Consider the following 25,390-nt stretch of genomic DNA (forward strand, 5'->3'; position numbering starts at 1 on the left):
TCATGGATGCCTGCACCACCAAATTTTCCAGTCAGGTGTTGCGTTAGGGGGACAGGGTGGCGGCGCCTTGTTATCTGCCGGTTTTCCGGAAGTAGAAGATATGGCTTCACACATGTGCCGGAAGGGTATCTGTGAGGGCCTCATTAAAAGGTAGTAGTGGTTCAGCCATGATGGAACAAGGTTAAAGGAGGAGGAAGAAAAAAAAAGCGGAGGAAGAGAGAAAAGGGCTGAAATTAGAATCTGAAGATGGCATGCAAACAAACCAGCTCCCGGGGCTGGTGTCTGATGTCATGGGGAAGGACCTTGAACACCAAATGATATGCACCGTACAGCAGGAGAAAGAAAAAAATAATAAAGAAGAGAGAAGACTGAATCATTCCGAAATGATGCACAGCATGTGAATTTAGACAAACATTCATGTAGCAAAACACTGGTTTTCACCTCCATATTGGGCAACTGCATTTCAGAAACCTCAGCCGCTCTCTGTATCGCTACTGTGAAGGAGGCACTTCCTTCATTAGGCGGCCCAGCTAGAGATACAAGCCCAGTCTAAGTATCCCGTCCACTGGCACCTTTTAGATTATACCAACTGTTATCAGTATAGGGGTGAGCAAATTCACCCCCTTCATCATAAAATTTGTATTGAGTCTGTGCTGAAAAGATTTTGGACGATCTGGAGTCTTCTTTGAGGCAAAAGTAACGTTTCAGAGTCCAATGGGTTGCTGTAAAGCAGTAGCCCAGTGGGACTAGGTTTTGGCATCCAAGTCAAAATGGAGTCACCTCTGAGTTGGAGAGCACTATTGGTTGAGCTTTGACATCTAGCATCAACATTAGAGTCAATGCTCCAGGGTCTAGTATGGGTTGTGGCGCCAAGATTGATGTCGCACCAAAGTTAGGGTATGGCCCATTACTGGTCCAGCGGTTCCAGCAGGTGCAGAGGTCAGACCTTCCAACGGAGTTTCAGATGGAGCTCCACATGGTTTCTTGGTCCAGGAGGCTCATCAGAGGGAGCCAGAAGTGTGCTGAACAGACGTAGCACAGCTTCGCCGAACTCGTCGAATTGCAGCAGCTTTGCCAATCTGAAAAATCGGCCTGCCATGGGACGAAAGTCGGATTCTGCTCCAAAACGAAAGACTTCAAGAGCAAGATCTAGAGCCACATTTACGTCCTCTCACCTACTCAGGAGTTCAAGAGTGGTTGGAAGTAGCAGAGTCCCGCTTGAACTTCTGGAGCTTCTTTTTTTTGACTTAACAGAGGATTTAAACCACAACGAAGATCTGCAGTGGGAACTTCCCTTTGACCGGTAACTACGTAGAGTTTTCCGGTGCCTGGCAAAATTCAACTTTGCCTCACTGTCTTGAATGGTCCTCAGATTCAACTAGGCAGAGTCGCTACAGGCCTGGTGTTGTGTTCCAAAACCCAAGCACCAAAGGCATCTCCGATGGGTGAGCTGTCAAATATTTGGATACGACAGTCCCTACAAGGTTTAAACCTTGTGGTTTATGGGGAGACGCTACCATGCACACTCATTTTCTTTTGATAATCAAGTTTATTCGATTTTAAAGATCACAAAGAATTCATTGGTAGTAAATCAGACACATTATTCACGCACATTGCAATCAATAAGGAATGACAGAGACTCAAAGCATTCATGGGATGAGTACAACACCAGCTTATAAATAACCATATGCAGGATGAACACAAAATCCTCAGACCCGCAATAAGTTGAACCATTTGCCCCAGATTTTGCCAAAGAGTTCAGGGCAATGCCGGGCTTCGAAGAAGGGCTCCTCCTGGGTGCCACACCAATCTACTCCCCTTCTCTATCTCCGTATTGTGGGGGATTTAGCTTGAGACCAGAGTGCCGCAATGTCGCGTTTTGCCACCGCCAATGCAGTTACCAAGAAGCGCTTATCAGCCCAGGATCCATCAAGGCCGTCGAACACCCCCAGGAGAAGGCGCAATGGGTCATGGGGTACCTCCCACCCAAGAGTCTGCGTGAGCTCAAGCTCTACTCCTGCCCAGCATGGCGCAAGGGCAGGACACAGCCACACCATGTGATAAAAATCAGCTGAGGCCTGATGGCAGCGCGTGCAGGATGGGGAGGGTCGCAGGCGGGCGCTGTACAGGCGCGCGGGGGTGAGGTATGGCACACTCATATTTTAAGATCAAATTTATAAAAATAGTCTCAAGAAAAGCCAAGGAGCAGCTCCAGGTCCACATCTAGCGGTAAGGAAACGGATGTTGGTGTGCAAGGGTGGGGATTGCATGCAGCTACACTGTTCACTTTAGGACTGGAACAAAGTCGCAGCAAATCTGCACAATGCCACTGACTGGCACACCAGGATACTGCCGATTTTTTTCAGTATCCAGACTAACACCTGAGGAATATTTAAAAGGTGAGGTATTTGCCATCAGAATAACCTACTTGCTACTCACCAAACCAGTTCAACCAAGGCTTTGACAACTAACCAACGCATAGTCCTTTAAACGAAAAAACCCTTACACCCCCACAGCGATCACCCAATCAGAATGACAACCCTCCTCTGATTAAGTTATATAAACCGATGCTTCTTTCACCCAACCATACCAACCCACTCAGCCCACCTAGATCTACTCAAAACTACCAAGGCCAACCACACAAACACAAGCAACTGCAACTAGACTTTCACATTCCTCTTATCCATTTGGACTGCTCACCTCAACTACTCACAATAATCCATGCTCTTCCACTAAACCACAGTGATTCATGTTACTTTTACTTACTAATAACCCACCTTTCCTATAACTAACTATACCACAGCCAAAAGCTGACCAAGTAACACTAATGTTAAATCTCAAAGAGGAGGCTTCTTATCTCTAATCAGCGGTTCAACCAAATCTGTTGGACCGCCATCCACCCTGTCCCCAGCAGTATAGTGTAATTCTTAATCCTCTCCTTCCCTGACCAAACACACTTCCAGTGGCAATCTTGTCTCACACTCCAAGGTTCCAGTGCTGTAGTACAGACTTTGCCATAGCCTAGAATAGGGCCCTCGGCCCTCCAACTCCAGAGACTGATCTATTGCCACTCTCCAGCATTGTGAATAAGCACTCACATTCTGGGGCCTCTTTCAGAAGAGAACTCGCAGTGAAATAGCAGGATAATGCGCTTTCCTGCTACAGACGGGACGAGAGGCTCCTTCAGAAACAAGTCCACAATATCTTCTTGTCTGTGAATGTTGACTGCTCCCTAGGATGATCAGAAAACAAGAGGTTTAAAACAGCTCCAAAATATCACTTGCAAGGCATGAGCTTAATAAAAATCAAGGAAATAAAATGAACAATCCCATTTCTCTCTTCTCGGTACCTGTAAATCACCTATTAATAAGATAACTTTTGATAAAGTGATGATCAAAATAGTTTGTGGAATAGGCTTGGCTGTTTTTACAGATCTTTTACAAAATCATATTTGTGTCCATGGATCAGTTTTGAGAACTCTGTGGTATCTTGTAGGTGGACAGATTGTATCATTACAAGCTTTAGTAGGAACAGCAACAGACACACTGGATTCAAAGTTAATGTAGTACATTATCACCTCAGACGGATGCCAGACAGGTCTCCAGTCTTCGTGCACCAAAGGCGGCATATGCTCCTCCAGGAACAATGGAACAAAGTGAAGGTAGAAGATCTTATGTTTACAATAAGCATCTGCTGATCACAAGGATCGCTATGAATGCCAATGAAGAACTTTTGTTTTAATTATCTACATAGAAACTGCGACCCTCCAATAAAATGTTTACACTTTGACCCTGCTTTCATCTAACAATACAGAGTCTGACAGGGTCCCTCCCAATTGTAGCAACATCTGGGGTTCTCAAACAGAGCTCACCTTGATTAGGAAATAAGAGATTCGGGTTTCTATGCAGTCCACAGAAAATACTGGGATAGATGTAGGTTTCAAGAACCTATTACCGAACTTAAAGAACAAGTTACTTACCTTCGGTAACGATGTATCTGTAAGAAACATTAGTTAGTTAGATTCCTCACCTTAGAATATCCCCAGGCGTCAGACTGGATCCGGAAGATTTTTCGTCAGCAATACCCATTGCGCGTCGCTAGGCGTCGTCTGCGGCTCCGCGTCCGTCGCCGGCGTCGTTGTGCGCCGGATTGACGTCGGAGTACTTAGACGCCGCCCTCGCGCGCTGACGTCAGTTCTTGTACATAGCTTTCCGCGCCAGGAACGCAGAGCCATGCAAAGACCGACACTGGTGCCGAAAATAAAATCTAGGGGCCTGAAAAGGACAACCTTAACCCTAGATGTCAGTTCGCAGAACGGGGAGGATGGGTGGGTCGGTGAGGAATCTAACTAATGTTTCTTACAGATACATCGTTACCGAAGGTAAGTAACTTGTCCATCTGAAAGAAACACGTTAGTTAGATTCCTCACCTTAGAATAGATACCCAAGCAATACCATCCCCGGTGGTGGGTCTGCGAACCAAGATCACACCAGAAAGTCCTGGAGGACAGAACGGCCAAAGAAGCCATCCCTCCGGACTTGGCTGTCAAGGCAATAATGCATGGCAAACGTGTGTAGCGAAGCCCACGTCGCCGCCTGACAGATGTCCTGCAAAGGGACACCCCGTCCCAAAGCAGTAGTAGCCGCTGTGGCCCGAGTAGAATGGGCGCGCAGCCCAACAGGAGGGTCCTTTTTTGCCAAGGAGTAACAAATTTTGATGCACAAAACGACCCACCGAGAGATGGTCCGCTTGTGCACAGCTTTACCCTTCTTAGCACCCACGTATCCAACGAAAAGTTGGTCGTCCACCCGGAACTGCTTTGTGCGGTCCAAATAAAAGGAGAGCGCACGTTTTGGGTCCAGACGGTGGAGCCTCTCTTCCTCTTTGGAAGGATGCGGAAAGAAGGTGGGCAAGGTGACAGACTGCCCAAGATGAAATGGAGTCACCACTTTCGGAAGAAAGGAGGGACGAGGCCGAAGGACAACCTTGTCCGGATGAACAGAGAGAAAAGGAGGCTTTGAAGAGAAAGCCTGGAGCTCACTCACCCGTCTAGCCGAGGTGATGGCTACCAGAAAAGCAGTCTTAAGCGTCAGCAGACGAAGAGGACAATTATGAAGAGGCTCAAAGGGAGCACACATTAGAAATGTGAGAACAAGATTCAAGTCCCACTGAGGCATTACAAAAGGGACAGGAGGGAACGTGTGAGTAATGCTTTTTAGAAAGCGTGTAACTACAGGGGACTTGAAAAGAGAAGGCTGATCAGGAAGCCGCAAGAAGGCAGAGATGGCAGCAAGATAACCTTTCAGGGTGCCCAGGGCAGAGCCCTGCCGGGCCAAAGAAAGAAGAAAGAGGAGAACCTCAGAAAGAGGGGCGGAAAGGGGATCCACAGCCTTTGCTGTGCACCATGCCACAAATTTGTTCCACCGGCAGGCGTATACCGTCTTTGTGGAGGGACGCCTGGCTGCCAGAATGATATCACAGACTTCAGGAGGCAAGTCAAATGGCATCAACTGCCGCCGCTCAATCTCCACGCATGGAGGTGGAGGCTGGACAGGTTCGGGTGGAGGACCGTCCCCTGCTGCTGCGACAGAAGATCCTCCCGAAGGGGCAGACGTATCGGAGGATCGGTCAACATACTGAGTAGCTCGGGATACCAGTACCTTCGTGCCCAGTCCGGAGCCACCAAGATGACTTGGGCCCGGTCGCGCCCGATCTTCTTCAGCACTCTGGGCAGAAGTGGTATAGGCGGAAAGGCGTACAACAGACCGCAACTCCACTCGTGACGAAAAGCGTCGCCGAGCGAGTGCCGCCTTGGAAATTCCAACGCGCAGAACTGCTGACATTGCGCGTTCTCTTCGGTGGCGAATAGATCTAACCAAGGCTCTCCCCACTGCTGAAAGAGACCTTGCGCCACTTCGGAGTTCAGACGCCATTCATGATCCATCATGCACCGGCGGCTGAGTTCGTCTGCTCTGGCGTTCAGAGAGCCCGCCAGATGTTGAACCACTAGGGTGACGCCCTGGTGTTCCAGCCATGTCCAGAGGCGCAGAGCCTCCTGACAAAGGGTCCACGACCCCACCCCGCCCTGTTTGTTGCAATACCACATGGCGGTGGTGTTGTCCGTGAACACCTGCACGACACTTCCCCTGACAGAGGGAAGGAAGGCTTTCAGTGCAAGTCGGATCGCTCTCAACTCCAACAGGTTGATGTGGAGACGAGACTCCGCCGGAGACCAGAGGCCTCTGATCTCCGCCTCTCCCATATGGCCACCCCATCCCAGGAGGGACGCATCCGTCACTACGACATGCTCCGGTTGGGGAAGGGAGAGACTCTTGCCCTTGACCCAATCGTGGTCCGTGAGCCACCACTGCAACTGCTGTGCAGTGCCCTCCGAGATCAAGACATGGTCGGACAGGTTGCCGTGATGCTGGGCCCACTGAAACTTCAGGTCCCACTGCAGAGCCCGCATGCGCCGCCTGGCGTGATGCACTAGTAGTATGCAGGAGGCCATTAGCCCCAGAAGCCGCAACACTAGCCTGACCGAAACCCAGGATAGAGGCCGAAAGATGGGAATCAGGGCCTGTATATCCCGGACCCGCTGTTCCGGTGGATGGACCCGGAACTGCGCCGAATCGAGAACCGCTCCGATGAAGAGGAGCTTCTGAGAGGGGCTCAGGTGTGACTTCGGCACGTTGATGGAAAATCCCAGCAAATGCAGGAGATCCGCCGTAGTCTGGAGGTGGGAGACGACTGTCTGGGGCGAGCCCGCCTTCAACAACCAGTCGTCGAGATAGGGGAAGAGTGGAACCCCTGATCTGCGCAGATGAGCTGCGACCACCACCATCACTTACGTGAACACCCGAGGGGCACTGGTGAGGCCGAAGGGGAGCACGGTAAACTGAAAGTGCTCTGGGCCCACCGTGAACCGCAGGTAACGCCGGTGGGCCGGCAGGACGGGGATGTGGAAATATGCGTCCTGCAAGTCCAACGCTACCATCCAGTCTCCGGGGTCTAGGGCAGCTAGAACCTGAGGCAAAGTCAACATCTTGAACCTTTCCTTCCGGAGGAAGGCATTGACGTTCCGGAGGTCCAAGATAGGGCGTAGGCCCCCTTTGCCCTTCTTGGGAACCAGAAAGTAGTGGGAATAACAACCACGACCTACTTCTGGGCTCGGAACGCGCTAGACGGCCCCCTTGGCCAAGAGGGCCGAAACTTCCTCGTGGAGAAGATTCAAATGATCCCCCGAGATACGGTGGTGCTGCGGTGGCATGGCTGGAGGGGTCGTCTCGAAGGGGAGGGAGTAGCCCCTTCGGACGATTTGCAGCACCCACCTGTCCGATGTGATGGACCGCCAGTGGAGCAGGTGATGGTGAACTCTGCCGCCCACTGGCGTGGAATGGGCCTGAAAGATCGGACTAGGAAGGCTTTGAGGCGGATGCTGCCGGGGTGGATGTGGGCTGACCTCGACGTCCTCCAGAACCGCCTCGGCAGAAACCACGTCCGCGCGCAGGTTGGTTCTGCGGCTGGTGGCTAGGCGCACGTGAGGAGGCACCCCTTCCTTGGCCACGAAAGGGGCGAAAAGCGGAAGTTTGCGACCGCGGGGCCGAGAGGCCCAAGGACTTGGCCGTAGCCCGGGAGTCCTTAAAGCGGTTCAGCGCACTGTCCGCTTTCTCGCCAAAAAGGCGAGTGCCATCAAAGGGCATGTCCATGAGAGTGCTCTGGACATCGCCTGAAAATGACGTGGACCGCAGCCAGGCGTGACGTCTAAGCGCCACTGTGGTAGAAATGGCCCTACCCAGCGAGTCCGTGGTGTCAAGCCCACATCGTATAGCATGTCGCGCGGCATCCCTCCCATCGGCCAGAGCCTGGGTAAGTCATGTCCGGACCTCCTCCGGACACAGGGGCACCGCGTCCTCCACCGCATCCCACAGAGAGTGGGAATAACGGTCCAAGAGATAAGCGGTGTTCAAAGACCGCAGGCCCAAACTAAGGGAGGAGAACAGCTTCTTGCCAAACTGTTCCAGTCTCTTGGAATCCCGGTCCGGCGGGGCGGTCGGGAAAGAGGATTGGGAGGTGGAGGCCTGGATAACCAGGCTCTCAGGGGTAGGGTGTTGGGACAGAAAACTGGGGTCGCCCGGAGCAGGGCGGTGGCGCCTGGCGACGTTCCTGTCCACAGGAGGAACTGTGGAGGGCTTGGACCAGGTGCCCTGCAGAACGTCAATGAGGGCCTCATTGAATTGCAGCAGAGGCTCAGTGGAGCTTGCTGCAGACTGAAGCACCTCAGTAAGGACGTTAGTCCTCACAGCCACGGCAGGCAGCTCGAGCCCAAGGGCTGCAGCCGCCTTGCGCAGCACCACAGAGAAAGCAGCGCCCTCCTCCGAAGCCACAGTCGGAGGAGAGACAAATCCAGTGTCTGGAGAGGTATCCAGGCCACTGGCCTCCCCCAGTTCATCTGCCCAGTCCTGGGACAGTTGAGCCTGAACGGCCATAGGATCCTCGGATCCCTCCCAGTTGTCCCCATCATCCGATTCCTGGTATACAGGAGAAAGTAACAGAGCCGGGTGGTAGACATAATGTGTCTCTAGCGGCGCCGATCGCGGCGTCCATAGACGCCGTACCGGCGCCGGGCCCGGAGTGGGACAGAACCGGGGCTCGACGTCGAGCGGAGTCGACGTCGGCGTCGGGGGTGGTACCGGTGTCGACGCCGGCGGAGGAGGCGTGACTAGGTCGACCGGCGTCGGCGGGGACTCGAGAATGGGTCCCTCGGGCGCTTGCGGCGTCGAGGCCGGAGCCGTCAACGGCGCCGGGGCCGGAGCCACCGGCAGGCAAGGCAGCCCAGTCGGGTCCGCGGGCGCAGACGGCGGAGCCAGGTTCCTCATGGCCGAGAGGAAGGCACTGACTTCCGCCGGCGTCGCGTCAGTCCCAGGGACCGGAGGGTATGGGGACGTGCGCGGCGCCTGCGGCTCCGCCGGAGCCTGCGGGGGTGGAACCACCCAGACCCTCGACCGAGTCACGCGACCGGCAAGGGGAGTCCGAAGAGCGGTGTCGCCTCTTGGACTTCTTGGAATGCTTAGACTTACCCGAAGACTTGGATCCCGACGACCGATGGAGACGTCGGCTGCGGCTCCGCGACCGATCCTTGGACCTCCTCCTGGACCGGGATCGAGAGGCGCGCGGAGCCGAGTGGCGAATCTCGAGAAGCTTACGGGACCGCTCCCGTCTAGCCTTCGAGGTCAGGGCCTTACAGTCCGAACACGACTCCGCGTCGTGATCGAGGCCCAAGCAGTAAAGGCACCGGCGGTGATGGTCCGTAACCGACATCAAGCGGTTACAGTCCGCACAGGCTTTAAAACCAGGCATCCTACCGGCACCGGAGTCGATTGACAGGATCAAAAAGGATCAAAAAGTTAGTCAAAAATTGACTAAAGGGGTAGCTCTCCCGGATCTGCGCTTACTGGCGCGGAAAAAAGAAGAACCGACGTCAGCGCGCGAGGGCGGCGTCTAAGTACTCCGACGACGTCATTCCGGCGCACGACGCCGACGACGGACGCGGAGCCGCAGACGACGCCTAGCGACGCGCAAGGGGTATTGCTGACAAAAAATCTTCCGGATCCAGTCTGACGCCTGGGGATATTCTAAGGTGAGGAATCTCACTAACGTGTTTCTTTCAGATGCGATCTAAAAACGCAAATGCCTAACAATAGTCAAATCCAGCCATAAATTGACTATAGTATGGTCATCTAGGTTTACCCTGCTGTAACTTGTTTACCTCATGGTTCAACAACTCTCGCAATACACCAAACAGATCTACTGTTAGATGAGTTTCACATTATGATTCGTACGGCATAAAGACTTCATCCTGCTCTGACAGGAGAAGTTCATCTTCAGCATACGATTATACTGTTTGTAATGGAGTATTACATTCTGCATACAAAGCAAACTTACATTTTTGTTTACCTTTTACATTTAAAAACGATCATGGATATCCTTTAGTTTCTTCCCTGTGAGTAAATGACTACTTTAAAAAAGGTTCCTGAATCTGATCATCAAATGGAGTATAATTTATAAATGTGGTAGTTCTTAGTCCCTCATTCTCTGGTCTTGTTGAAGGTCCAGACTGCAGACTAAATTTAGAGTACCTCTGTGCTGCATCGGGCTTTTTTTAAAGACAAAAAGGAACAGAGGCTCTGCCCTTTCATGTTTGCTCTTAATCCCAGCCTGCCCGCTTAAAGGGTCACAGGCCCATTCGCCATCCATTCCGGAAGATGAAGACAAATAGAGTAAGCCTGCTTGTGGTTTCTAGGAAGGCCAAACACATTCATTACAAGAGCTGAGATACCCATCATTTGCATCCAAAGAAACATTGAAGAAAACAAGACTATTTTGTGACAGATGGGTTACTGATCATAAGTAAATCCTGGCAAAATAGCTTCTTGAATAAGGACTTCCCAAATAACCAATCTGATCAAGATTTGTGAGCAAGAGGAATAAAGTTTCTGAAAAGCAGGTGGAATGGCAAATGCAGCAACCCAGAAGGTAGACTTTGCAACAGTTTAGCCCCCTTCCTGAAACATTACTCAGCAAAGTGCACCTCTGGCGAAGCCAAATAATGTTTAAAGTGGGTTCACAAAAGCTAAAGAGGGTACACTTATTACTATATGGGGTAGCAGGTATGAGCATATATACATACATCCATGTTCCTTCTTGACCCTCTTCCACTAGGCAGCCATTTCCAGCCAATATAAAGGTTCATACTGTTGGACAGACTCATAACGGTACAGGAATCCTCTATTATACAATAACTGACACACACACACACTAACAAGTTTGTTATAAATGACTGAACAAAGATTTTATTGCTATGTTATATTCAAAACAAAGGAGTATATTGAAAACAGAATTTTGAAAAAATGTATTATCGTGGTGAGCGGGTCAAGTATGCTTTACGATGCAGCTAGCCTGGTTAAGAACATTCATAGATGACAGAGCACATCTGCACAGCAAATGTTTGAGACAGTCTGGGTAAAATAAAATGTCCTTTTAACATCCAGGATGGGGAAGGCATGCTCAGCCTCATACACAGGAGATGGAAAGTACTAGGCCACTGATCAGGAGAATATGACCATCCTTTAGAAAAGAAGTGTGCATAGACAACTTTTACTTAGATAAACCGCTCAAAGTTCAAAGAGGAAGGTGGGGACTGAAGTTTAAATAATGTTTGGGGGGGGGGGGAAATGTTGTTAACAGACAGCAGTTCTCATGGCACAATTTGAAAGAGATACAAGACTACAGGGTCAAACACTTTATGCAAAAACGATCAGTCCAGCCCGAACTGCCAAGCCAATTCGGGCTGGACCGTTCCCATGAGGCACAGGGTCAAGACTGATTTGCATATGGCCAGGTCTAAACTGGGGTGGCATGGTGAGCAAAAAAACGATGGATTTAGGCCCAGATCTCTGTACTAGGGTGAATGTATGACATTGTTCTGCATTCTGTCCATCAACTGTTGTTTTTGCATCAAACACTTTATGCGCCAAGTATGGCATCGCAGCACTCGGATCCCAAACTAATCTGGGCTTGTGAACAAGGAGGAGCAATTCTAGAAGCTTCTCAAAAAAGACTTTTAACTGTTCTATGGAAAAAAAAACATTTAACTTCTAAGCTCCCTAGGTACCCTATTAGTAAGATGGCTCAGACTAAAGTACTTGCGGTAACAGCTAATGAGAGAGAGACAGACAGAGAGACAGAGAGACAGAGAGACAGAGAGACAGAGAGACAGAGAGACAGAGAGACAGAGAGACAGAGAGACAGAGAGACAGAGAGACAGAGAGACAGAGAGACAGAGAGACAGAGAGACAGAGAGACAGAGAGACAGAGAGACAGAGAGACAGAGAGACAGAGAGACAGAGAGACAGAGAGACAGAGAGACAGACAGACAGACAGAGAGACAGAGAGACAGAGAGACAGAGAGACAGAGAGACAGAGAGACAGAGAGAGACAGAGAGACAGAGAGAGACAGAGAGAGACAGAGAGAGACAGAGAGAGACAGAGAGAGACAGAGAGAGACAGAGAGAGACAGAGAGAGACAGAGAGAGACAGAGAGAGACAGAGAGAGACAGAGAGAGACAGAGAGAGACAGAGAGAGACAGAGAGAGACAGAGAGAGACAGAGAGAGACAGAGAGAGACAGAGAGAGACAGAGAGAGACAGAGAGAGACAGAGAGAGACAGAGAGAGACAGAGAGAGACAGAGAGAGACAGAGAGAGACAGAGAGAGACAGAGAGAGACAGAGAGAGACAGAGAGAGACAGAGAGAGACAGAGAGAGACAGAGAGAGACAGAGAGAGACAGAGAGAGACAGAGAGAGACAGAGAGAGACAGAGAGAGACAGAGAGAGACAGAGAGAGACAGAGAGAGACAGAGAGAGACAGAGAGAGACAGAGAGAGACAGAGAGAGACAGAGAGAGACAGAGAGAGACAGAGAGAGACAGAGAGAGAGACAGAGAGAGAGACAGAGAGAGAGACAGAGACAGAGACAGAGACAGAGAGAGAGACAGAGAGAGAGACAGAGAGAGAGAGAGAGAGAGAGAGAGAGAGACAGAGAGAGAGAGAGAGAGAGAGAGAGAGAGAGAGAGAGAGAGAGAGAGAGAGAGAGAGAGAGAGAGAGAGAGAGAGAGAGAGAGAGAGAGAGACAGCCAGCCAGCCAGTGCACGACAGAGAGACTGTTCCCTGAAACTGTCAATGTTACTGAAAGTTACTGCAGTACAGCTAATAGAAACAAGGAGATCTGAGAGAAGCTGAGGGAGAAGCGCAAGATAGTGGCAACCATTGGGTCTGAATTATTCTTCTGTAAACCAGGGTGAGGGCACTGATTAACACATTTACTGGAAGTCAGACAGTGATGCACATTGGCTACGAAGATGCTGCACACTTAAGGCTTTTGCAGCCGCTCTTTGTGTAAATGTCTTTGCTCCCCCAGAATGCTGTCCTGATTGGCCACTACAAGCCTAATTGCAGCTCTTCCTACTATCTTCCTGAACCTAGATGAGCTGGTGCTACTGGACCTTTGCAAGGAGTGGACACAGGCCTGCACTCCATCACTATGCGTCCCAGTTCATGAATTTACGACTTCCTCTACAAACGTACTCCAAGACTGAAGGGTCACATTTACACAGGTGATACACAAGAACCATCTTCACACTTCTAGCTATATGACTATATTTTGCAGGTTCTGATGAGTTTGTCTGGTCCATAGCCTTCTCAATTTACTAAGTATTAGTATTACAAGTTTCCAAATAGCCAACAAATCACACATGAGCAACTTCAAAATTGGTGGCCAAGATAAGGTGACATACGCAGTCTTGGGTACTGAGTGGGGCATGGAGCTGTGGAAAACCCATCTTCCACCATCCTAAAAGATGCCACTTGAAGGTAAGAGGACTCCAAGTTTGTGGATAAATGGTCTTGTATATTTAGGTAATTGTTCTTGACACAGAGGATTGAAGGTTTTTAGATAACAAGATATTGCCGACAAAATTATACTAAGGTCTGGGAAGACATTCAGCCCTTGCCCATTTCAGGTTTTCCTTTGCATGCAATAGGTTCCTTTGCCTGGACTTGCAGCAACAGTTAACATTACTTGAAAAAAGTGTAAATTTTACCAAGTTGGGGGAGGAAAGCAGAGGTGAAAAAAGGGATGCAGTCAGTAATGAAGAAATTTGCCTGGAATTAACTTTCCCTAAATGTCTTTTTGAGAACTGCTAAAACATTCTAAAATTTCTCTAGGGTTCTTTTGAGTTGCTCCATTTCAGCAGTGACGGAGCTGAAGGGACTTGGTCTAGGAAGAGGTTCATTCATGCAAGATATCATACCCTGGTGTAAGGGCACACCACAGGGCCCACTGAATTCATTGCTCTACATACAGGGTTGATCATCTACCAGTTTCATGGACAAGATGGCATCTTGTCAGTCCTTCTCAGACAGTGTATGTTGGGAAGTGTGACATGGTTATGACAGCACATCAGACAAATGCCAGAGAAAGACCCCATCGATCCCACTGCTGCACACCCTCTCTTCCAATGGGTCCTTTACCTGTGTACAACTGCTGATGCTGGAACTAAGAGGAATCTCAAGGTGCTAGTCAGTGTACATGTTATCTCGGGACGATCACCAGTAGAGGAACCACTGAAATAGGACTATGTCCCCAGGAGTCAGTTTGGCATTTACATACAGGAAGCCATAACTCAGAGGAAGGTTAAACAAATATTCTAGATTCTTTTCCACTTGTTTTGTAATGGTTCCTGCTCAAATGGAATCTGGATATACATGGAAAGGGTGTTGGGTGACCAGACACAGAATTTGCAACAGAAACCGTGCACAGGTCAATCTCAGAAGAAACTTAACCACAAAGATAACTTTACTTACAGACTAAAAAACATCAAACGAGGAGTTCTGAGCATGAAGGAAATGACCTGCTGAAGAGGAACCTATTGTACAAGTAAAAATGGATGTATAAGAAATAAATCAAACTACTGTGGAGTGAATGTAAGGGTTGGATTTTGCCAGGCATGTGCAGGGACGGCACCAGCCATTGGCAGTGAGTGGCAGTTTCTCATAAGAAAGCGAACAAGACAACTTTTTAGCTTGGAGTATCCTGCTTAAATTGGCTTGTTGGCATGTACTGCTTATCATAGCAACCGTTATACTGCTAGTCCAAAACCACCTCCTTGCCCTCCATTCACCACTATGGCCATAACCTTAATGTAGAAGGAAAACAAAAAGGGCTGTTTTAAGGAACAAGTGAGTGCATGGGGACAAGGGGTGTAATGAATATGCTACTTACCAGTATGCATCTGTTCTTGGCATGTAGGGCTGCTGACATTCATATCTGTACATAGATCGCCGCCTAGTGTTGGGTCCGGATGTTTGCACGTTGTTGTCCTGGAAGAGTCTTCGAAGTATCCTGGGATAGGTGACTCCTCCCCTGGACTACAGTGCGCATGGGCATCCTCTCCATCCTCAGATTGTTTTTCGCCATTGTGGCAGTGATGGAGTAGATACAGAAAGTGATGACCATGCTTACAGTAATTCTGAGAGCTGCAGCTGCTACAGGCGCCGGGGAGGAGGGAGGGCGATATGAATGTCAGCAGCCCTACATGCCAAGAACAGATGCATACTGGTAAGTAGCATATTCAGTTCGAGGCATGTGGGCTGCTGAATTCATATCTGTGCATAGAATATATAGCAGTGGCCTTTTATTAGCGGCGGCTACCAGTGCCAGCTGCAGCGGTCTGAAAAAGAGTTTTGAGAACAGCCTGTCCTACAGCTGCCTGCTGTTTTGATTGCACATCTACACAATAGTGTTTGGTAAATGTATGTGTAGTGGACCAGGTGGCTGCTCTACATATGTCATGCAAAGGAATGTTTCCTAGGAAAGCCATTGAGGCCCCTAACTTACGTGTTGAGTGGGCTCGTGGGGGAATCGTTAAAGTACGTTTAGCCTTTTGATAGCAAATTTGGATACATTTAACGATCCATCTGGCTATCCCTGCTTTGGAGATAGCGTTACCTTTGTGGTGTGGGGCAAAGGCAACGAAAAGTTGTTGTGTTTTCCTAAAGGGTTTGGTCCTGTCGATATAATACATGAGGGCTCTTTTGACATCTAGTGTGTGGAGTGCCCTTTCTGCGACAGTTTGTGGGTTTTGGAAATAAACGGGCAGTTCAATGGTTTGATTCATGTGGAACTGCGATACCACCTTTGGCATGAATTTGGGGTTGGTACGTAGTACGACCCTGTTGGCGTGGACCTGTATAAATGGCTCTTGAACGGTTAGTGCCTGGAGTTCACTAACTCTCCTCAAAGAAGTGATTGCTACTAGGAAAGCTACTTTCCAGGTAAGGAATTGAATCTCGCATGAGTGTAGAGGTTCAAAGGGTGGACCCATCAGGCGTGTGAGGACCAAATTGAGGTTCCACATCGGAGCCGGTGGGTGGCTTGGAGGAATGACTCGTTTGAGTCCTTCCAAGAATGCTTTGATGGCAGGCACTCTGAATAGAGAGAGGTGCTGCCTGGTCTGCAGATAGGCTGATATTGCGGTCAAATGGACACGTATAGAGGTGTACGCCAGATTGCATCGGTATAGGTGTAATAGGTAACAAATAATGTTTTGGATGGATGCGTCTAGCGGGTTAATGTCATTATTATTGCAATAAATGACGAACCTCTTCCATTTGGCTGCATAGCAAGCTCTGGTAGTGGGTCGCCTGGCCTCCTTAATGATGTCCATACAGTCAGGTGGCAGGTTGAGGTAGCCAAACTCTAGGACTTCAGGAGCCAGATTGCCAGGTTCAGCTGTTGCAGATCTGGGTGCTGAATCTCTCCATGGTTCTGCGTCAAATGCTCGGGTTTGATCCGTAGCCTTTGATGCGGCACCACGGAAAGTTCGAGAAAGGTGGTGTACCACGGTTGGCGCGCCCACGTTGGAGCAACCAGGACGAGCGTCAGTGAGTGTTGACGCAGTTTGCGTGCCACCAGCGGTATCAGTGGTGCTGGGGGAAAAGCGTACGCAAATCTGCCGGACCAGTTCATCCATATCGCATTGCCCTGCGACTGTGGATGTGGGAACCTGGCGGCAAAGCTTTGGCATTTTGCGTTTGCTTGTCGCGAATAGGTCTATCTCTGGATGACCCCACTGCTGGAAGTACGGTTGGAGTACTGATGGGTGTAACTCCCACTCGTGCATCTGGTGGCTGTGTCTGCTGAGCAGATCCGCCATCTGGTTGTCTTTGCCGGGGAGGTGTTCTGCCATGAGGAACATGTTCCTCTGAATGGCCCACTTCCACATGCTCTGAGCCAGATGAGACAACTGTGGAGAGTGTGTTCCTCCCTGCTTCTGTATGTAGTACATGGCGGTCATGTTGTCCGTCCGGATCAACACGACTTTGTTGCACAAGTGTACTTTGAATGCTTTCATAGCGAGGAAGATTGCCATCAGTTCTAGGAGGTTGATGTGCATCTTCTTTTGTTGTTGTGTCCATAGTCCCTGCACTGTGTAATGGAGTACATGAGCTCCCCATCCCTGGAGAGACGCGTCCGCCGTCAGTATTATCTGTGGGACAGGCTCTTGGAACGGTCAGCCCTTGCAAAGGTTTTGTGGATTCCACCAATGCAGAGAGTTGTATGCCCGACCGCTCACCAACACTAGGTCTTTTAACTGTCCTTGAGCCTGATTCCACTGACGTGCTAAGCACTCCTGAAGCGGGCGCATATGTAGTCTCGCGTGTGGGACTATGAAGATGCAGGAGGCCATCATGCCCATCAACTGCATGAACACTCGCGCGGGCAGGGAGTGTTGAGGTTTGAACTTGGAAATTAGCATTTGCATGCTGCTGATTCTCACTAAATTTGGCTGAGCTGTGGCTGCCAGAGTGTCTATAGTTGCACCAAGGTACTGTTGTACGTGTGCGGGCTGGAGATGGGATTTTGGGTAATTCAGTGAGAACCCTAGACTGTGAAGGAGGTGAATGGTGCGGGACATGTGGCTGGCACATTGCTGGGCTGACTTCGCTTGAACGAGCCAGTCGTCCAGGTAAGGGTAGACGTGTATGTGCTGCCTCCGTAGATGTGCCGCCACAGTAGCTAGGCACTTTGTAAACACCCTTGGTGCCGTTGTCACGCCGAAGGGAAGGACTCTGAATTGGTAATGCTGTCCTTGAACAGTGAACCTGAGGTATTTTTTGTGTGATGGGTGAATGGGTATGTGGAAATACGCATCCTTGAGGTCCAGTGTGGCTAGAAAGTCTCCCTGCTTGAGCAGCGGGAGGACTTGCTGGAGAGTGAGCATGTGAAAATGCTCGGAAAGAATGTATCTGTTTAGGGGTCTCAGGTCTAATATAGGTCTGAGTGACCCGTCCTTCTACGGTATTAAAAAGTACAGGGAGTACACCCCCGTACCTTGCTCGTGGACGGGTACGACCTCTATTGCGCCTTTTAGAAGCATACTTTGCACCTCTTGCCGTAAGAGCGTTAAGTGCTCTGAGGACATAGGACGGTTTTTTGGAGGTATTGTGGGTGGAGTGGAGGTTAGTTCTAGACAGTAACCGTATTTGATAATATCTTTGACCCACCTGTCCGTGGTGATGGAGTTCCACGTGGACAGGAACCTTTGTAGCCTTCCCCCGACAGGTGTTATGTGGTCGGGAGGAAGGGAGAGGGCGTCACTGCTTGTTCTTGGGGGGGGGGGGGGGGGAGGACCTGGTGTTGCCGTAGCCGCGTCCTCTGCCCTTTGTACTGGAGCCACGATATCCACCCCGGGTGTTTTTATCGTAGGTGGTTTGTGTATTGCTCTTGTTGTATGTTTGCTGTGACCCCTGTCCTCTACTTGCTCCTCTATTTCCGGGGCGACGAAAGGAGCCGCTCCGAAAGGACTGAGTTTGGAGAGCCCCCATGGACTTTGCAGTGTCCGTGTCCTTCTTTATTTTCTCTAGGGTGGTGTCAACCTCCGGCCCGAATAAATAGTCGGGGTTGACAGGCTGGTTGAGTATGTTGTTTTGCACTTCCGGTTTGAATCCGGAGATTCGTAACCAGGCATGTCGTCGCAGCATGACGCTAGTGTTTATGGCCCTGGCGGCTGTGTCTGCGGCATCCAGCGCGCACTTGATGGATGCGTTTGTGAGGAGCTGTCCCTCCCTGATGAGGATCTCTGCACCTTGTCTGAATTGGTCAGGGAGATGTTGGATTAGTTGCTCTAATGTGTCATAGTGCGCTCTATCGTAGCGAGCGAGGAGTGCTTGAGTATTGGCAATACGCCATATGTTGGCTGCCTGGGCGGCAATCCGTTTGCCAGAGGTCTTTAACACCTTGGACTCCTTGTCCGGGGGAGGAGCGTCACCTGTTTGTGAGTGTGCCCTCTTGCGAGCATTCGCAACGACAATGGAATCCAGAGGTAATTGGCCTCTGATGTAAGTAGGGTCCCCAGGCGATGATCTGTATTTTTTGTCTATCCTGGGGTTTATCACTCTTGCCCTGGTGGGTTCCTTGAAGATGTCCTTTGCTGGTTTGAGGACACCCTTCAACATGGGTAGAGTTTTTATATTTTTTTCTGAGGAAGCAAAAGTGTCCATAAGAAAGTCGTCCTCGACGGTGTCCGAGTGAAGTTGCACCCCATGATTGGCCGCAGCACGTTCAATCAGAGCGTTGAATGCTGCCGTGTCCTCTGTGGGAGATGTTTTTGCTCCATAGAGTTGCGGGTCTTGTGCATCCATAGGTGCACCTGGGTCCACAGGGTCATCCCAAGTTTGATCAGGGTCTTGCTGGGCGTCAGGGTCCATGTCTCCGGGGTAGGGGACCTGGTCACCCATGTAGTCCCCCAACGCATCCGTGTCGGAGTGTGTGGGAGAGAAGGATTGTGGATCCTGGTAGGGTGAGTGGAAAGGTTCGTAAAGAACTGGTTCTGAAGCCATAGGCAGCTTTCTTTTTAGTGGAATCCTGAAGGAGTCCAAAGCCGGCTCCGAAGTTATTTTCCGTTTGTGGATAATCATCCTGCAGGTGTCGGAGTCGATTATATGCGATGGAGACGTCTCCCCAGAGTGTTCGGCAGGCGTGATTGTGGTATGGGTCACCCGTGTCCTGATTTGGAACATTTTCGGGGCCGTGGATGGTGGCAGGCCAAAAGTAATGTTGGCCGGTGTCGAAGAGGCTGCTGGAGCTTTAATTGGCTCGGAGCCCGACGTGTCCTGGAGGACCATTTTCTTTTTGGTGCTTTGCGCAGCAATGGGTCGAGTCTGGAGCGCCCTCGAGTCTTTCGCACCGACCGGTTCAGTGGAGGCGGTCGTGGATTTTTGACGCCGGTGGGTCATCGAGTCGAGGGGCGGGAGTGGCCGTCGACTTCGATGATTGTGGCTTAGATGTCGCCGTGGAAGCGGCGTGAGACGCAGCAGGCTGTTTGACCTTTGGGGTCGGAGTCGATTGCGTCGGTGCCGGGAGCCGAGCAGGTTTGGTGGTACCGACGGCCTTCTTCCTTATGTCGACTCCGACGTCGGCCGCTTCGAGTTCGGCACCGAAGTCTCGTTTGGTGCGCTCGGTGCCGATGTGTTTTGCTGGCGTCGAAGGTGTGGAGGGCCTCGATCCGACCAGCGCCGGTTTCGGTTTCAAGTGAACCAATACTGGTTTCGGTTTTAGAGAAGGGAAACCAGCCATTTTTGGCATTAATGGCTGCCGCTGAATGTCCGAGGCCGGGCCCGAGGGCGGGGCCGAAGAACTGCGGGATAAGTCTTGGGTAAGGCCCGAAGGCGATCCCTCGACCGGAGCCATAGACTGTTGCACTGGGCTTTCTTCAGTCTGAACGGGTAGGCCTTGCTCGTCACCGGAGCTACTCTCTTCGGCCCCTAAGGCCTCATCGTAGTCTCCTACCTCGGTGTCGTCTTCATCTCTGCGAAAGAGTGTTTCATCGACATCCCCCGATCCGGAGTCATATTCGGAAACGGGACTGGAGGGTAGGTTCTCCACTTCTTCGACATCTTCGGTCTCGGCGTTGAAGATGTCGGCCGGGGCCGGTGCCGCTTGCTGCGCCTCGAGTCTCGCCGCTCGTCGATTCCGTAGAGTCTTCTTGGATCGAAATCTGGCACAGGCCATGCATGTAGATTCGTCGTGATCCGGTGAGAGGCATTTGTTGCACACCGGATGGACGTCGACGTGGGGGTATTTCGCATTGCATACCGGACACCTCTTGAATGGTGTTCTCGATTCCATCGCTGATGTCGAATCGACGGTCGGGTAAGATGCGAAAGTTTGTTCTAGAAGTTAGTAAACTAACAGAGATACTATCGATACCGATCGATAACAGTACCGACGCGAGCTAAAGGCCTTTTGGCCTTGAAAACAGGTTTTCCTAACTTGAGTCAAGATAACACATCCGAACCCAATGGCGGAAAAAAACAATCTGAGGATGGAGAGGATGCCCATGCGCACTGTAGTCCAGGGGAGGAGTCACCTATCCCAGGATACTTCGAAGACTCTTCCAGGACAACAACGTGCAAACATCCGGACCCAACACTAGGCGGCGATCTATGCACAGATATGAATTCAGCAGCCCACATGCCTCGAAGCTGTATTACTGCAAACGCACACCAGATTTTCCTCAGGTTTTCATTTTAAATGTGTTGTGCAAACACCGCTTTAGTTGTCTGCTCCAACACCAGGATGGGCCATCGGTTTCAACAGGCGAAACGAGGACAAGGAGTGTAAGAGTCGCATCAGGGAGCACATACTTTCAAGGCCACCAGCACATTTTAGGGACTAGACAAGGTCACTATGAAAATTTATGAAATTGACAACAGCCAGTAAGGGTTCACAAGATCAGCAACCTTTCAGACACAAAATATCCAGGGACCGGTCTGGATAGTCAAATGGTTGGGGAGAGAGGACTTAATGCAGTGAGGAGTAAGGCAGACCAGGTGTGGGGAGAAACAAAGCAGAACCAAGTCAAATAAAGAGGTGGTAGGGTGATCAAATGGCTCGATCGCAATTTTAAGACTCTAGAGCGAGAGATGGCGGGTCTTGAGTTCCCTGGGGAAGAGATTATGATAAATGTTTCATGGGAAGAAGATCAAAATGATAATGGCAGAATGGGGATAAAGACTGAAACAAGATGACTGAGGAAGGAGTCCAAGGGACACAGATGGTCCAGGAGTGCTATGTATATGGTTGATGGCAGAGCATATCACCCCCATTAACGTGCCACCTAAAAGTAAATACTCTTTACAGTAAACATCCAGTTAAGATGACTGTCCAAGGCTTCTCCTCACCTGGATGTGTCCCCCGCTGTACTCATAAGGATAGCGACAGTCTATTAAGAAGCATCTCTCCACAAGGCTGTGGAATTCCCCACGGAGAAGAGCAGCAGTCTGCAGCACGAGAAGACAAATTCACATCTGTAAATACAGCACTCCCTGCCCCAGACAGTCAAATTTTCACACTACTGGGTTATGTTATTGGACTGTGGTACTTCATAATATCTCCAAAAGGGTGTACAGGGATACTTACAACTGCATCGTCAGAGTTTGGATCCTACAAGACCCTCTTTCTATGAGAAAAGCCCTAGACTATCATCTGGGGTGTTAGTTTTAACAGCAGAAGGGGACAGTAAATTAGCCAGGGTGCAGCAACCCTGCCGAGAAAGCTCAGCAAGCAGACCCAAATGGGTAACACAGCAAAAGCATCAAGTGTCATGAAGGCTGGTCTTCAAGAAGCTGGCAGAGGCCAAACAGATAAAGATCCAGCGACTTTGTAGATGAGTTCTCTTCTGCGTCAGTGTCAGAAAACTCACAGTTCCAACTCTCCTAAAGGCATTTTTTGACTGATTTTCCCAGCTACAAGGCTGGCTCCACCATACATGCACAACAGGTTGCCACCGAGTTGGTCTAGGAGACCCCACCTGAAAACTCAATGAAATGGAAACAAGCGGAGTTCCTGGATCAATGCTCACTCATAACATGAAGCACAGTGGTGTGATGGCTATTAAATAAATTGTACCTGAAGTGGATACAGCTCTCGGTATGCCTTTAGGCAGCAACCTGCACCAAGTGGAAGACGCCACTTCTTTATAATTCACTTATCAGTCATAAGCTGGGACCCCGGAAAGGAACAAAGTGACAGCATCTGGTGATCCCAGTTGTGTTCCGGGTGTCGCAGTGTTGTTGCGTGGCACCAAGTATTAGAGATAATAGTCAGCGCACACAAACCTGTTTGCCCTGCATGAACCACTTCAATTCCAAACATTTTCAAATAACCCTCAAATATTTTGATGCCTTCTGAGATGTCAATTTGGGATTAATAAAGAACCTGGAGACAGAACAGAGCATCCGACAGAATCAACATTATAAAAGATGGCAAACTTTTTCTTCCCAAGTATACCAATCCCTTACATATTTTAAACTTCTTAAAGATAACACATCAATCTTTAACTGGTTTAGATGGAGATGTCATTGTATCAGCAAAAATAAAGGCTACCCGAATGTGTAAAAAAACATTGACCCTCCAAAGAAGGCTGCAATCCTGACACCTGAATCTAGGCAATAAAGATTAAGGTATGGTAAGAAAACCAACTAACCTTCGAGATCCCTTGCAACAGCAACATTAAAAAAAATAAAAACACAAATTGTTGTACATTCTGTAATGCACTCTGCCCCTTCTCAGTCCTGTTCACTGCCTTATAAACAACTGAACACTCAAAGCCCATTGGGCATTGCTCACGGTTTCAGCTGTAACATATCGCAGTTCCTGGTGTCGTCCCGTTACTGTTGGCAGTGCGTAGACCTGCAAGACAAAAACAGAAAACAACTGCATTTCTGTACTACCTGTTAAAAAATAAATAAATCTTCATCTGCCCCAGTACCCACCAATACCATGGAGGAAGATAAATCCAACACTTTTAGGGGGGGAAGTTACCTTTGAGAAATCACCAATGAGCTGTCTGTGGTTGCAGTCTGTGTCCAGAGCCGGATCCACATCACAGAGTGAGAGTGTCTTCCTCAAAACGGTTCCCTGAAACAATGAGCTATTGGTGGGCTTCTTGTCATTCTAGATCCATCAGGTCACTGTCCCAACCATATCAATCACTTTTTACTTTAACTTGTCTTTAACAATACATTTCTAGCTTAATGGCAAGTACAGACATGCATATGTTGCATTATCCTACTATACAACGACAGAATACCAAATAGTATCCTGGTGGTTTTCAAGTAAAAGACATGTCTTAAACACCCAGAGAATCTACCAGAACCCCAGAAGCTTGCTGGTAAGAATCTTCAGAGGGGGGATTGGACAGTTATCTAAAAAAAGCTCTGCCTTCATACACCCTAACTTCAGAGAGGGGCGCATGATAATCTATACAAACATGAATCTTAAAAAACATATATATATTTTTTTAAGTTGTATGTTAGTTGCGACTTTCCATTTGAAGCATAAATCTTCTATAGCGGTGCATGCTTTGCAGAGAGCAGCACGTAGCATTTGCTTAGGAATTCCTTTAGGATCACTTTAACCAACACACCTTCTTAAGGATAATTTTCCCAAGTGTGCTTCTTGTCCTACTTCATAGTCAAGACAATAACGTCTAGAACTGATTGAGCAGCTGCCCTACTCGTCATTTCATCAAAAATAATGGGGTTACACTGTGTCCCGCAGACTGGGGTCTATAATGATAAAAGCTACAATGTGTTCCGTCGGGTGTCCCAATTGCTTTACGTAATCAAAATGGTGTCTAGAATATATCTATTTGTGCAGATCAATCTATGGTCTGGAGAGTTGCGAGTTGTGTTTAACACCCAATTGTACAAATCAATGAAGGAATAGACAACACACAACATAACCACATACTTATTGCCTATATTCACAAGCGTATTTCCTAATACTTAACCCAATTTTCTTTGTATGAGGCTGTAACGAACAAAGAGATGATCACAATGTGACTTGGTGAAGAAGTGACAAAGTGCAAAAAGTGCTTCACTTAACACAATACAAAAAAAATGTACATAAAACAAAAATATAAAGCTGTCCATCCTTGTATCTACTGGTTCAACATGTGTAGGAACGTGCCCCTTTTTGCATGGTTACCCCCCACTTTTTGCCTGACATCTGATGCAACCTGACTTAATGTGCCCTAGGTCCCTGTCAATCAGGTTCCCAGGGCCTGTGTTCTTTGCAAAGACTGTACCTTTGTACCCACAATTAGCACATCTCTGGCCACAGGTAAGCCCCTTGTAAAAGGTACCAAGGGTGCTGTGACCAGAGAAGGACTCTAAGGGCTGCAGCACCTATTGTGCCATCCTTAGAGGAGAGATATATAGATATATATCTCTACACACACACACACACACACACACACACACTGAAGAGTCGACATGGCACACAACCCTGTATGTCATGCCTGCAACCCACTGCCTGGGTCCTAGGTAAGACACCCCTATAGAAGGGTGCACTAGCCCTCAGGTGTGGGGACAGTGTAGGGGTACAGGGCTCCTGCCAGTGTCTAAGTCCATTGTTAGACATTGTAAGTGTAGTAAAGCCATAACAAGTATATGGTCATTACGAACTCCACAGCTCCATAAAGGTTATACCACTGGGAATCACTTAATTTAGAAAACCCTCCCTGCTTGGAAGACAATTATGGGATACTGCCCGACTGTGAATATATGCATTAAGTAATGGTTATGTTGTGTGCCTACTGGTCATTAGCAGAAGTATTTTACCAATGATAGTCACAGCAGCCTCCTTACCACCTGAGCATTGGGCATTTCATTTAGATGTTTATCTGCTAACCAGGAACAGGTCTCATACAAAGGTAAGAGCCCCTTTGTAAAATCAGAAAGGGCTAAATAGCTGGTGCTCAAAAT

General features: G+C 49.2%; 1 protein-coding gene across 5 annotated transcripts in view; it reads right to left on the reverse strand.

Moving 5' to 3' along the window:
• CDC25C (cell division cycle 25C) overlaps positions 1-25,390 on the reverse strand; it is a 248,824-nt gene that overhangs the window by 56,417 nt on the left and 167,017 nt on the right. For 4 of the 5 annotated variants that reach the window (XM_085618381.1, XM_085618382.1, XM_085618384.1 and 1 more), the window contains 4 exons: positions 23,445-23,540; positions 23,250-23,312; positions 21,803-21,901; positions 3,099-3,232 (listed from right to left, as the gene is read on the reverse strand). In XM_085618381.1, the coding sequence (XP_085474507.1) occupies positions 3,099-3,232; positions 21,803-21,901; positions 23,250-23,312; positions 23,445-23,540 (392 nt within the window). The remainder of the gene's footprint in view (positions 1-3,098; positions 3,233-21,802; positions 21,902-23,249; positions 23,313-23,444; positions 23,541-25,390) is intronic. The other variant, XM_085618385.1, reaches the window with a different exon arrangement.

This window comes from Triturus cristatus, chromosome 7 (assembly GCF_964204655.1).
Source record: "Triturus cristatus chromosome 7, aTriCri1.1, whole genome shotgun sequence".
NCBI lineage: Eukaryota > Metazoa > Chordata > Amphibia > Caudata > Salamandridae > Triturus > Triturus cristatus.